Source organism: Rhinopithecus roxellana, chromosome 1 (genome assembly GCF_007565055.1).
Source record: "Rhinopithecus roxellana isolate Shanxi Qingling chromosome 1, ASM756505v1, whole genome shotgun sequence".
NCBI classification, from domain to species: domain Eukaryota; kingdom Metazoa; phylum Chordata; class Mammalia; order Primates; family Cercopithecidae; genus Rhinopithecus; species Rhinopithecus roxellana.
The window spans coordinates 160,022,260-160,034,379 of NC_044549.1; the positions used below are offsets into that span (position 1 = coordinate 160,022,260).

The window sequence follows — 12,120 nt, forward strand, 5'->3', positions numbered from 1 at the left end:
GCTCTCCCTTTGCTCCTCTTCGGGAGTCCACTCGGGTTCTTGTCTTTCCTTTGTGCTTCTGCCTTGCACCTGCTGCAGTTCATCAAGACACAGCTTATTTTACCATAGGTACATCTCGATATCCTTTGAAGACCTTCTAGGGTCATTTTCATGCTTTGGGGTGGATTTCTCTTCTGCCTGTGACGTTGTCTTCCAAGATAGGTTGATTCTTACTAGTTTCAAGGGGTGGTGCATTTTGACCTTAAACCAAATTCTGGTGCTTTCCCAGTCACAGGCGGTGGTGAAAACAACTCAGTTTCAAATGGCTTGGGGCCGATACACATCACATCTTGAGTAAGCTCGGTGTTTGGATCAGAATCAAAACACAAGTCTTCTGAATTTTGATCAAATGCTTTTTCTCTCCTGCCCCAAGTGAGTTTATTTTTGTTCTTTTCCACGGTTTCTTTTGTAGGGGTTCAGCTGTTGCAAAAATAATTGGTAATAATGTCAAGAAACTTCAGAAGTTTGCCTCCACAGTCAAGATGTGGGTCTTTGAAGAAACAGTTAATGGCAGAAAACTGACAGACATCATAAATAATGACCATGAAAATGTAAAATATCTTCCTGGACACAAGCTGCCAGAAAATGTGGTAAGACTTTGGGGTGAAACGTACATTGGTTCATTCTGCAAGTTACGCTTGGCGGAGCAGCGTTGGGACTCAGAACTGGGAAAGCTGCTTTTCTTTTCCCCAGTTCCTTTCCACTACCAATTGGTTGGTTGATTTTGGTTTTTCTGACTCTGAAAATGGGTTTCCTATTAGTGTGCTAAGGATACCTTAACAAAGTGCCAGACTGGTACCTTAAACAACAGAAATGTATCTTTTACAGTTCTGGAGGTTTTGAGTGTGAGATCAAGGTGTTGATAGGGTTGATTTCTTCTGAGGTCTCTCTCCTTGGCTTGTAGATAGCATCTTCTGTATTTTCACATGGTCTTCCCTCTGATCCTGTCTCTGTCATAATCTCCTCTTATAAAGATAGCAGTCATATTGGATAAAGACCCACCCCAATGACTTAAGTTAATTACCTCTTTAAAGACACTGTTTCCAGATAGTCACATTCTGAGTACAGCCCATAACAGGCTTCCTCCTTGGCATTCAAAGTGCCAGCCACGTCTGGAACTAACGAACTTGCCTTAGGCTGTTCGTGCTCCCCAAGTAGCTCCTGGTATACCCTAAGTGCAGGAGATCAGCTTGCTAGGACAGCTAATGCACTGGTCTGTAATTAAAGTCAGGGTCAAGGCCTAAATTACAGAAGGAGATAGAGGAAAATGGGAAAATGTAAGACTGACAGTTTAAATTTAAGCTTATTAAGTCTGGGAGAGAAAAATACAGGTTATTGCCTGACCTCCTTCTATTGACTTGCGGAGGAAGAAAGAAACGAGCTTGGGGAGTGAAAAGGGTGTACCCTGCTGCTTGTCTGAATGGAATTGATGAACTTCTTCTGTTGTCAGATTCACCCCTTTGTGGTTTTCTATCATAATCTCTTTGAAAACCAGACAGTTGTGGCTGTCTGATTCCTATGGTTAACCCAACAAGCTCGTCTCCTGTGTTAGTGAAATGCCCTTTACTGCACATATTCACTCACCAAACCTTATGAGCATGCACTGTGCATGCAAAGCACAATGTTAGGTGCTGGGGACAGAAGGAGGAATAAGACAGTGTTGCTTTCCTCAAGGAACTGAGCAGGGGAGACCGATGTCTAAATCAGTAAATGTGGGGAAGTTTTAGTTACAGTATTTGTTAGTGTCAAGTACCGTGCTAAGCAATACGTATAGTCTAATTTAATCCTCTCAATAATGCTCTTAGGTTGATACTACTGGTTTTCCTATTAGGATGATGATTTTGATTATATAGTGGAGGAAACCAGGACTCAGAGAGGCTAATGAACTTGTCCAGGGTCACACAGCTAAGGGCTACGGTTCAGATTGATTCCTGGTGGACTCATCCCTGAGCATGCTCCTGAGCATGCTGAATCTGTTGCCTTCCAGACAATGATGACTTTCTGCTCTGGACTCGGGTGAGCCAGCATTTCCCTACAGTGATTCCTGGTGCAGTTGGTGGGGGAGGAAGAACCTTTAAGGTTGTGAGCTTAGAAGTTAAGTTGTCCAAGTATCTGCTGGAGAGAATGAAAGAGGCGGCTGTTCCCACTCCAATGGAAGGCCTCTGGTGTCATCTCTAATCCATTCTTGGGTCAGATCATTCTTTTGAGCTTCACTTTTCTCGTTTTTATCAGAATTGGTTGCCCCCTCCCTTCGGTAAGCTACACGTTTCATTGTTATATTCCTCCCACGCTGCCTGGCGCCAGTCCCTTGTGCACCTGTCTTCTAACTCCACGTGCCCTCAGTGTGTGACCTTGCTTTCTGGCTCTTCATTCACCCACAGTCCCTAGTGCAGTGCTTTTCCTCCAGTGGATATTCAAGGAATGTTGGGGGAAGTGAATCTGCTGAGTGGTTCTGTGAAGCTAGAGCCTCTGCTGTGAACAGGGAGAGTGGGAGGGAAGGAACTGACACAGAGGAGTTGAGAGAGCCTGCCCCCCACATGACTGACTCCGCCACCCACCCCTGGTCACTGGGTATGGACAGAGGCAGGAGAATTCACTCCCAGAACCCTGCTGATGTCTAATAGATCTCTCGAACCTGTTCTTCCTGTTTAAGTGAAATTTTTGACCAACATGTCCCCAGTCCCTTATCCTCCAGCCTCAGGTAGCCACCTAAAAGACTAGTTTTTAATCATTGTTTTTCTTTCCAGTTCAAACAGGAGAGGTTTGTTGCATTTCTGTCAACACAAGCTCACTGTTTATGCTGTCATTTGATGTGCTGACTTCAGACTGAGACTTTCCTGTGTGAGACCCCCAAACTGCTGCCCACCTGACCCTTCCCCAGGTCCACACTCATCATGTGGCCCCTCCCACATGGGAGCCTTCTGTTACAGTGACTTCACCATGCCATTGCCTGCTCACTAAAAACTGAGCCCTTCTGGGTTTGCGATTTCCCTTTAGATCTGAATGAAAATAATGCTCATTATTTTCTGAAGGCCGGGTGCAGTGGCTCACACCTGTAATCCCAGCACTTTGGGACCAAGTGCAGTGACTCACTCCTGTAATCCCAGCACTTTGGGAGGCTGAGGGGGGCGGATCAGTTGAGGTCAGGAGTTTAAGACCAACCTGGCCAACATGGCAAAACCTCATTTCTACTAAAAATACAAAAATTAACCAGGTGTGGTGGTGCACACCTATAATCCTAGCTATACTCAGGAGACTGAAGCAGGAGAATTGCCTGAACCCAGGAGGCGGAGGCTGCAGTGAGCCAAGATTGTGCCGCTGCACTCCAGCCTGGGCAACAGAGCAAGACTACATCTAAAAAAAAAAAAAAAAAAAAAAGAAAATAATGCTCATTATTTTCTGTAATTGCAAAATGATTGATCCTGTTTTCTAGCTCTGTTTCCAGAGCCTGTGTTTGGAGCTCATCAAGGTAGAGGACTCTTTTGCATCCCTGTTCCAGCTTCAGCCAGTGACACCAGGATTTAGATTCCAGCACCCCCATGCAATATAGTTGCCATTGCCTCTCATCTTCTGCCTGTTTTTTACAAAACTGCTTCACCAAGCCTGTAATCCCACCACTTTGGGAGGCCGAGACGGGCGGATCACGAGGTCAGGAGATCGAGACCATCCTGGCTAACCCGGTGAAACCCCGTCTCTACTGAAAAATACAAAAAACTAGCCGGGCGAGGTGGCGGGCGCCTGTAGTCCCAGCTACTCGGGAGGGTGAGGCAGGAGAATGGCGTAAACCCGGGAGGCGGAGCTTGCAGTGAGCTGAGATCCGGCCACTGCACTCCAGCCTGGGCGACAGAGCGAGACTCCGTCTCAAAAAAAAAAAAACTGCTTTACTTAGATATAATCCACAGACCATAAAATTCAGTGACTTTTTTCATATATTTACATAGCTATGCAGCCATCACTACAGCCAATTTTAACACATTCTCGTCATCTTGAAAAGAAATCTTGTACCCTTTCCTAGTTACCTCCTGTTGTACCCAATTGTCCCACAGCCCTAGGCGACCACTAATCTATGTTCTGTCTGTATAGATTTACCTATTCTCAATGTTTCATATAGATTGCATCTTACAATATGTGGTCTTCTGTGACTGGCTTCTTTCACTTTGCATAATGTTGTCAAGCTCCATCCATGTTGTAGCATGTATCAGTGCTTCGTTCCTTTTTATGACTGAATACAATCCTGTTGTATGGATGTCCCACATTTTGTTTACCCATTCATCAGTTGATGGTCATTTGAGCTGTTTCCTCTCTTTGGGTATTATGAATAATAACTTTATGTACAATGTGAACCTTTATATACAATGTTTTGTATGAACATATGTTTTCAGTTCTTTTGTCTGTATACCTAGGAGTAGAGTTAACTTTTTGAGGAACTGCCAGACTGTTTTACAAAGTGGCTGTACCATTTTACATTCCTATCAACAGTGTATGAATGTTCCAGTTTCTTCACATTCTCACCAGCATTTGCTGTTATCTGACTTTTTAATCCTAGCAGGTGTCTCATTGACGGTTTTGATTTTCATTTGCCTGATGGCTAACCATATTGAACATCTTATGCTTATTGTTACTTGTATGTCTTTGGAGAAAAGTGTATTCAAATTCTTCGTCCATTTATGGATTGTCTTTTTATTAGGGAGTTATACAAATTCTTTATATATTCTAGATACAGATCCCCTTTCTTCACAAGTATTTTCTCCTGTTCTGTGGGTTTTCTTTTTACTTGCTTGATGGTATCCTTTGAAGCGCAAAAGTTTTTAATTATGAAGTCCAATGTTTACCTTTTTACTTTGCTGTGAACTCTTTGAGTATAGTTTCTTCCATAGGTCTGTATTCACTAATGTCTCCTCAGCACCTGAAATAGTGCCTGGCATTATTTGTGGTCTGAATAAATGCCAAGGATAGTGGAAGTGGTGAGGAAGAACCAACTGGGATGAAGAGTTTTGTTTCAGTGCTTTAGGTGTTATCACATGGAAAATAAGGTTAGGGCAAGACTTAAAAAAAATTAATCATTTACATTTGGGAACTAGGGTTGGGGTAATACCTATTAATTTTTGCTGAAAGCCTTCTGAAAATTAAAATATCACTTCAGTGGGAAGCCTCAGTGTTAACTCCTTTGCTCCCTGGGTTTAACTCTTTCATTTCATTGGAGGAGTAGTTTTCCCTGGTGAGCATCAAATTTTAGTGTTCATCAGATCGCTGGGAGAGCTTCCCAGGGATACGTGGGCCCACTCCTATAGTTTCTGATTCAGTAGGTTTCAGGTGGGGTCCCTGAATGTGCATTTCTCACAAGTTCCCAGGTAATGGGGATGCTGTTGGTTCAAGAGCCATGCTTTGGGAACCATGGAGTACATGATAAATTGATATTATCGGTGTTGTACTGGGGAATCCAGGCGGTGGATAGCTGTTTTTACAGAAATAGCCTTACTTACCAACAGTGGCATGTTTACATAAGAATCATCAGATGAGGTCCTCTGTCTGAGGGTCGTATGTATGCATGTAGAGCCAAGTATGTGAATTTCACCTAAGATCTTGGCTGCAAACGAGATGAGTTGAACAGAAGGCAATTACAGTATTTTTGAGCCTCTGCCATGTCCCACGTACGACAATTGCTGTGTGTTTTGCTCCTGGTATTGTCTTGAATCTGAGTACGCACATCCCCCACGGAGTGTAGGTGAGCTGCCATGGCGTCCGGTTAGCTGACTGGCAGTAGAGTATAGGTGAGCTGCCATGGCGTCCGGTTAGCTGACTGGCAGTAGAGTGTAGGTGAGCTGCCATGGCGTCCGGTTAGCTGACTGGCAGTAGAGGCTGGCCATGATGCTCTGCCCACGGCAGCTGGACCATTGTTAAACTACACCATTCTCATTAGGAACCAGAATTGTTTCAGCATGTAGATTCATACAGACTTGAGGTAGAAATAACTGTGGTGGCCCTAAGAGATTAGATAAAAATGAGAACAGCCTTGGTATCTTTTATTTGGCTTATCATTGTTTTATCTCTTTACTATGATGTTGGTACAAAAAGGTTTGTGGTAAGATTCATGGATTTTAGGGGGAAAAGTCTTCATTTGAATGACAGGAATATTCTTATAATACTATATTTAAAAGATATAAGAGTATTACTTTAATTCTGTAAATACAATTTTAGATATTTCCATAGGCTCAAAAAGGCCTTGGAAGGAATGTACCAAAATATTGATAGCGATTATTTCTGGTGCAGAGAGGAGCAGTTCTTATTTTCCTACTTAGATGTTTTTTCTTCACATTTGATCCAGTGAGCCTATTTATAGTCATGAATGAATGGAGAAAGCATTTTCATCCTAATTGCTTTTAAAGACCATAAAATAGCATCTTTGGAGGGTGAGGAGGTCAGTCTGTGATGATAGAAATGAGGTCTTTTTCTTGCCCACTCTGATGACCGCAGATAAGATGTTGCTAACAGGTAAAAGCTCATTGAACACACACTATGGACAGTGATGGTGGATCCAGGAGGTACAAAAGAACCTTCAGGCTTATCCACACAGACTTCGCCAGCTTTGTTTCCAATGATTTTTATTTGTTGTTAGGCTTTTATTAACTTGAAGCAAGAGCACTGGGCTCCTGAAAGCCTGGGCGTTAAGCAAACCAGCCCTGATGCCTTCGTTCTGGGTTGTTCGTCCTACTTGCCGTTGAAAGGCAAGACCTGCTGTTCTGAGTTGTGCTTCCTGGCATAGTTCAGGATCTGGAATGATGGACACTCTCAGAAAGATTTTTGGCAGGAGGCTCACAAAATCAGTCACCATTTCCAAAGCAGCTCCTGATTATTTTCAGAGCAGAAAATCGGGTAGGCGCTTAGCAAAAGGTTTTATTCTGAAAGATGAGATTCACCTGATCTCATTAGCAGATGAGAACTTGTTCTGATACTGCGTAAGAGGAATAACGTTCTGTGAATGGACCATGCACACCATGAAAATACAGCTCGCATTGTGCATGTTGCTTCTGTGAGTTAAACCCCAAGTATTCCACCAAGGAGAATAAGCCCCAACCACATTGTCCTAAAGACCATCACATTCCCTACCACCTGCAGGTTCCTCTTTGATTTATTAAGAAGGAAATGTAAGAGACAGAAGAAATCCTGGCCAGCTGGCAGCTTCCTTGAGAATGGTTTGTTTGTTTGTTTATTTATTTGTGATAGGACCTCACTCTGTCCCTGAGGCTGGAGTACAGTGGTGCAATCACAACTTTTTGCAGCCTCGACCTCCTGGGCTCAAGTGATCCTCCCACCTCAGCTTCCCAAGTAACTGGGACCACAGGCACCCATCACCACACCCGGTTATTTATTTATTTATTTATTTTAATTTTTTGTAAAGACGAGGTCGTACTGTGTTGCTTAGGCTGGTCTCGAGCTCCTGGGCTCAAGCAGTTCTCCTGCCTCAGCCTCCTGAAAGTGTTGGGATTATGGCATGAGCCACTGAGCCTGGATGGGGATGTATTTTAGCAAAAGACATGGGAATAGGCCTGTTCCTTAAAAGTTAAGGATTTGCAGGATACAGGTAGATTTTTCTGATGAATACACTTTCATTTGTTAAGGTCTTTGTAGTTTCAAAACACTGTCACTCATATTACTTAATTGGAAAGTGCTCTGTGAGGTAGCCAGGTCGGAAAGGTAATTTTTATCTTCATTTTACATATGGTGTGACTGAGGTCGATGAAGCTGAGTTGCTCGCCAGAGGCCACACAACTGGTCAGTTGCAGATGTGCAACCCAGACCTTCAAACCTACATTTTTTCTCTTTGGTTCTGGTGTTTTTTTCCACTTCACCATGTTGAAAATGCCCCAAAGTGGGAAAGGGAGGAGAGTGTGTGTGTTAGAGGTGGATGGGGAAGAGGAGAAACAGTAGGTCCAGAGGAATAGGTTTTAATTAAATGTCAGGTGGCCAGGCTTCTTATGAACCAGGGAGTAGGGTACATAAATGTCCATCTGAGCAAGGCCAGTATGAAGGGGAAGGGGCGATCGGAGTTCTTGGGAAGGCCGTGGGAGGATGGGTGGGACACAGGTAAACACATGAGAGCAAAACGATGAGCTTTGCCAATCAAGGACACACAGGTCAATTATGGGTTGGCATCAAGAGCATTGTTTTTTTGTTTTGTTTTGTTTTTTTGAGACAGAGTCTTGCTCTGTCGCCCAGGCTGGAGTGCAGTGGCGCAGTCTCAGCTCACTGCAACCTCCCCATCCCAGGTTCAAGTGATTCTTACACCTCAGCCTCCTAAGTAGCTAGGATTACAGGTGTGCACCACCACACTTGGCTAATTTATATTTTTAGTAGAGATGGGGTTTCGCTATGTTGGCCAAGCTGGTCTCAAACTCTTGGCCTCAAGCGATCCACCCACCTCAGCCTTCCAAAGTGCTGGAATTATTACAGGCATGAACATGGCACCTGGCCTGCATTGGGAGATTAATGGAATAGAATCAGAAAATGCTTTGTTGGAGGGGGTGGATCTCCAGGTGTGAGAGGAATAATGTAGCAGGTGGATTTTTTGTAATAAATCTTCACCACTTGTGGACTACCCAGCCTAGATTACCAATCTGGAGAAGCCTTTCCAAAGAGGAAAATAGGCAAATAGGCCTTCCCTGCCTTTGGGTCTGCCACTAACGAGGGAGATGTACTGAGCTTTGGGTTTTGATCTGCTGTATGGGGAGTGACTCTAAGTTGTCATTCAAGTCAGCTTAAAGCTAAATGTTTGGGCTCTTGTAACTAAAGATCCAGGTAGCGTTGACTTCAGGTGTAGCCTGAACCAGCAGCTTGCATGATATTAACAGGGCCCTGTTTTTCCCTCTGTTCCTCTGCTTCGCCATCCACAAAGTTGGCTTCATCCACATGGGAGCCCCGTGGCATAGGTTCTCCCCTCACATTTGTAAACATGGATGCAGTAGTTCTAGACTTCACAGCAGCATCCCACCTTGTTCAAGGAAAGACCCGTGGCTACTCCTGAAGAACAAGCAAGCGTCTGTTTCCCAGAAGACATCTGCTGGTTTCTTGTTAGCGCTGATTGTTTAATGTGCCCATTAGCTTGAACAAGTTAAGAACCACCCCTGGAATGGGGTAGGGGCCAATTCCACCCAAATGGCATGATTAAAATAGGGAAGTGGTAGCTTTGGAAAGGAAGTTTAAGGAAACTTCTGCTAGAAAGAAGGGGAATGGAGGCTAGGCAATAAATTATAGAAGTCCTCCACACCTCCTGAAGGGATAAGGGAATGAAACTTCAGGATACATTTTCTTTGGGGAATCCTTTGTGTGAGGGAGTAACTCTTAGCACAGGCATTAGTCAAGGTAATAGGCTAAGATACTGCAAAAGACATAATAATGTGACAAAGAACAAGAGACTTGTCTTCCTCTCACATGGAAATACTCCAGTGCTTCGCTTTACACTATTCTTCTTGTTTTTTTTTTTTTTTTTTTTTTCCTGTACCATCTCCTAGGCCTTGTAACCATCACTGTGATCAAGGCTAAGTTACGAAGGTTTTCAGCTCATGGTAAGGGGGAAGAGAAAGTGTGGAGGAGGCAACTCACTGTCTTGAGGGCTCTGGGCTCTCAGTGGAACCCACTTCTCCCTCTCACATCTAACAATGAGCACTTGGTCCATGGCCGTGTGTAGCTGCAAGGACTGCTGGGAAACGTAGTCCTTAGCTAGATGACCAGCGACCAGCTTACAGGTCTGTGATTATAGAGAAAGCGGAGAAAGAATTTTGGCTGGGAGTTGGTAGTCTCCATCACAACCCCCAAACTAGGTTTCCTCAGAGGCTGGCCCATTCTGAACGATGTTCCTGTGACAGACACGGTTTCCTCAGAGAAGAATCTTCATCTAAGGCCTTTCATTTTGGGAACCAGGAATGCTTAATGGGGACTAAGTCAGTTATAGTTAGGTTTAAATACATATGACAGAAAACCTAAAATAACAGTGGTCTAAGCAAGGTAAATGCTTGTGCATTTTTCTCTCATGTAAAGACGTTTGTGGTTGGTGCAGCATCATGGTGGCAGAGACTCGTTTGATTCCACCGTTCTGCCATCTTGGCATGTGCTGTCCTCCTTCTGCTCTAAGGTGACTGTCTGAATTCCAGCTATGCCTTCACATTCCCACTGGCAAAAGGAAGGAGAAGGACCTTCCAGGACATTTTCTAGAAGTCACAGGCAGCACTTCCACTGATGCTGCCTTGATCAGAACTCAGTCACATGGTATACCTAGCTGCAAGGAGCACAGGGAAACATAGCCTTCTTTGCCGGCATTCAGGAGCCCAGCTTGAAACTAGGGGTTCTAATGCTGAGGAATAAGGAAGAACAGATACTAGGCGCAGCAAGCAACCTTTGCCAGAGACCGTGTGCCCTGGAGTCTGCGCTGCATGCCCTCACTTCTGCCGTGTTAAACTAATCTTCACCCTTCAGGAAAGAAATCGTCATAATAGCTGACATGTATTGAGTGTATATCAAGTCTCAGGCACTTTTCTGTATCATTTAGTCCTCACAGCGGTGCTCTCAAAGGAGAGTTTAGTGTGGGATCATTTACAGAGGGGCCATGGGGTCAAGGGAATCAATAGGGGTTGGTGAAATGCTCAGAGATTAGCAACAGCAGGAAGCCATTACCACCCCTGAAAGGGTCAGGGAAAAAACATGTCACCAGCCTGAAGAGGGCTTAGAGACATGGCCTTAGAAAGGGGCTGCCTGGCAGCAGGTGCAGCTGTAGAATGAAGCCAAGCCAGAAGCACTGTGAGCCTGGGCAGAAGTGGCCTGAGGAGACCTGTCTCTCCTCCCATCCTTTGATCTCCTGACAGTGCCTCCCATTGGCTGAAGCCCACTGGAAGCCAGAGAACAAGGGAGCCTGGGGAAACAGTTGAGAGAAAGCAGCCTCCTGGGAAAAGAACGGGGCAGAGAAGAGCAGAAAATGGATGGAGGGCTGGTGAGGTGGGAGAGCAACAGAGAGCAACCCACATAGTGTGATTAGTGGTGCCTTTTGCAGATAAGGCAGTTGAGGGGTGGAGAGGATAAGTCACCTGCCCAGCTGGTGACAGAGGCAAACCCTCTGCTTCAGACCCCCATAAGGAATAAGGAAGGCAAAGCAAACACATTTGCCTTCCTTGTCTATCTGTGCAGTGTTCTGCACATAGTAGGCATCTGATAAATGGTCAGTGAGTGAAACCATGTGGACAGGCATAGTTTGATATAGGAGGAGAAACTGTCTTCTCTGCCTTTTGGTTGCAGGTTGCCATCTCAAATCTCAGCGAGGCTGTGCAGGATGCAGACCTGCTGGTGTTTGTCATTCCCCACCAGTTCATTCACAGGATCTGTGATGAGATCACTGGGAGAGTGCCCAAGAAAGCGCTGGGAATCACCCTCATCAAGGTAACTCGAGTGTGCGCTGCCCAGGGCTGGACATTGCTTATCAGGACATTTCATTTCCTCATACTCTCATCTGCTTGAGATTTGGAGCTGAAGGGGAAATTGTGGCAGTTTTTCGTTTGTGTTTTTAAAGATGCCCAAAAGGTCATAAAACATACAAGACTAGTTTAGCTCAGGTTGAGAGTGGGCTGCTTTCTGTTGCAGCAGACTAGCAGCGGCCGTGATGTGAGGAGCTGTGCCGCCCCTGCCAGTCCACTCTGGGGGCTCAGCCTGCCATCTGGAAACCACCAGCAGTTTGAATTAGCTGGAAGATTAATAACCGTTAGAGCCCATTCCTGGATATATACCTTAAAGCGTGTGTTTTTAACCAGAACTCCACAAACAACCTCTGAAGGTCCACAGGGTGAATGCGGGAAGTTCATGCACTTAATTGTAGACGAAAAAAAAATCCTTGCATTCTAATTCATTTTAACCTGTAAGTGAAATGAACATTCTCTTCATTTGTGAATGCAGCTCACAGCCAACGTTTCAGGAACAGTAGTATTAGCAGGATCTGAGACCTTGTTGTCAATAGGAGTCACAGGGCTTTCATTTCACTTTATACCTTTTTCTGATATCTCAAGGTATCGTTTATACTCGTCACTACTTGGAAATTGTGAT

The 12,120-nt window shown here is 44.6% G+C and overlaps 1 protein-coding gene across 1 annotated transcript in view; it reads left to right on the forward strand.

Annotated features, from left to right (window-relative positions):
• The window catches only part of GPD1L (glycerol-3-phosphate dehydrogenase 1 like), a 64,599-nt gene that overhangs the window by 21,096 nt on the left and 31,383 nt on the right, over positions 1–12,120 (forward strand). The window contains exons 2-3 of the mRNA XM_010354461.2: positions 452–629; positions 11,323–11,463. Of these exons, the coding sequence (XP_010352763.1) occupies positions 452–629; positions 11,323–11,463 (319 nt within the window). The remainder of the gene's footprint in view (positions 1–451; positions 630–11,322; positions 11,464–12,120) is intronic.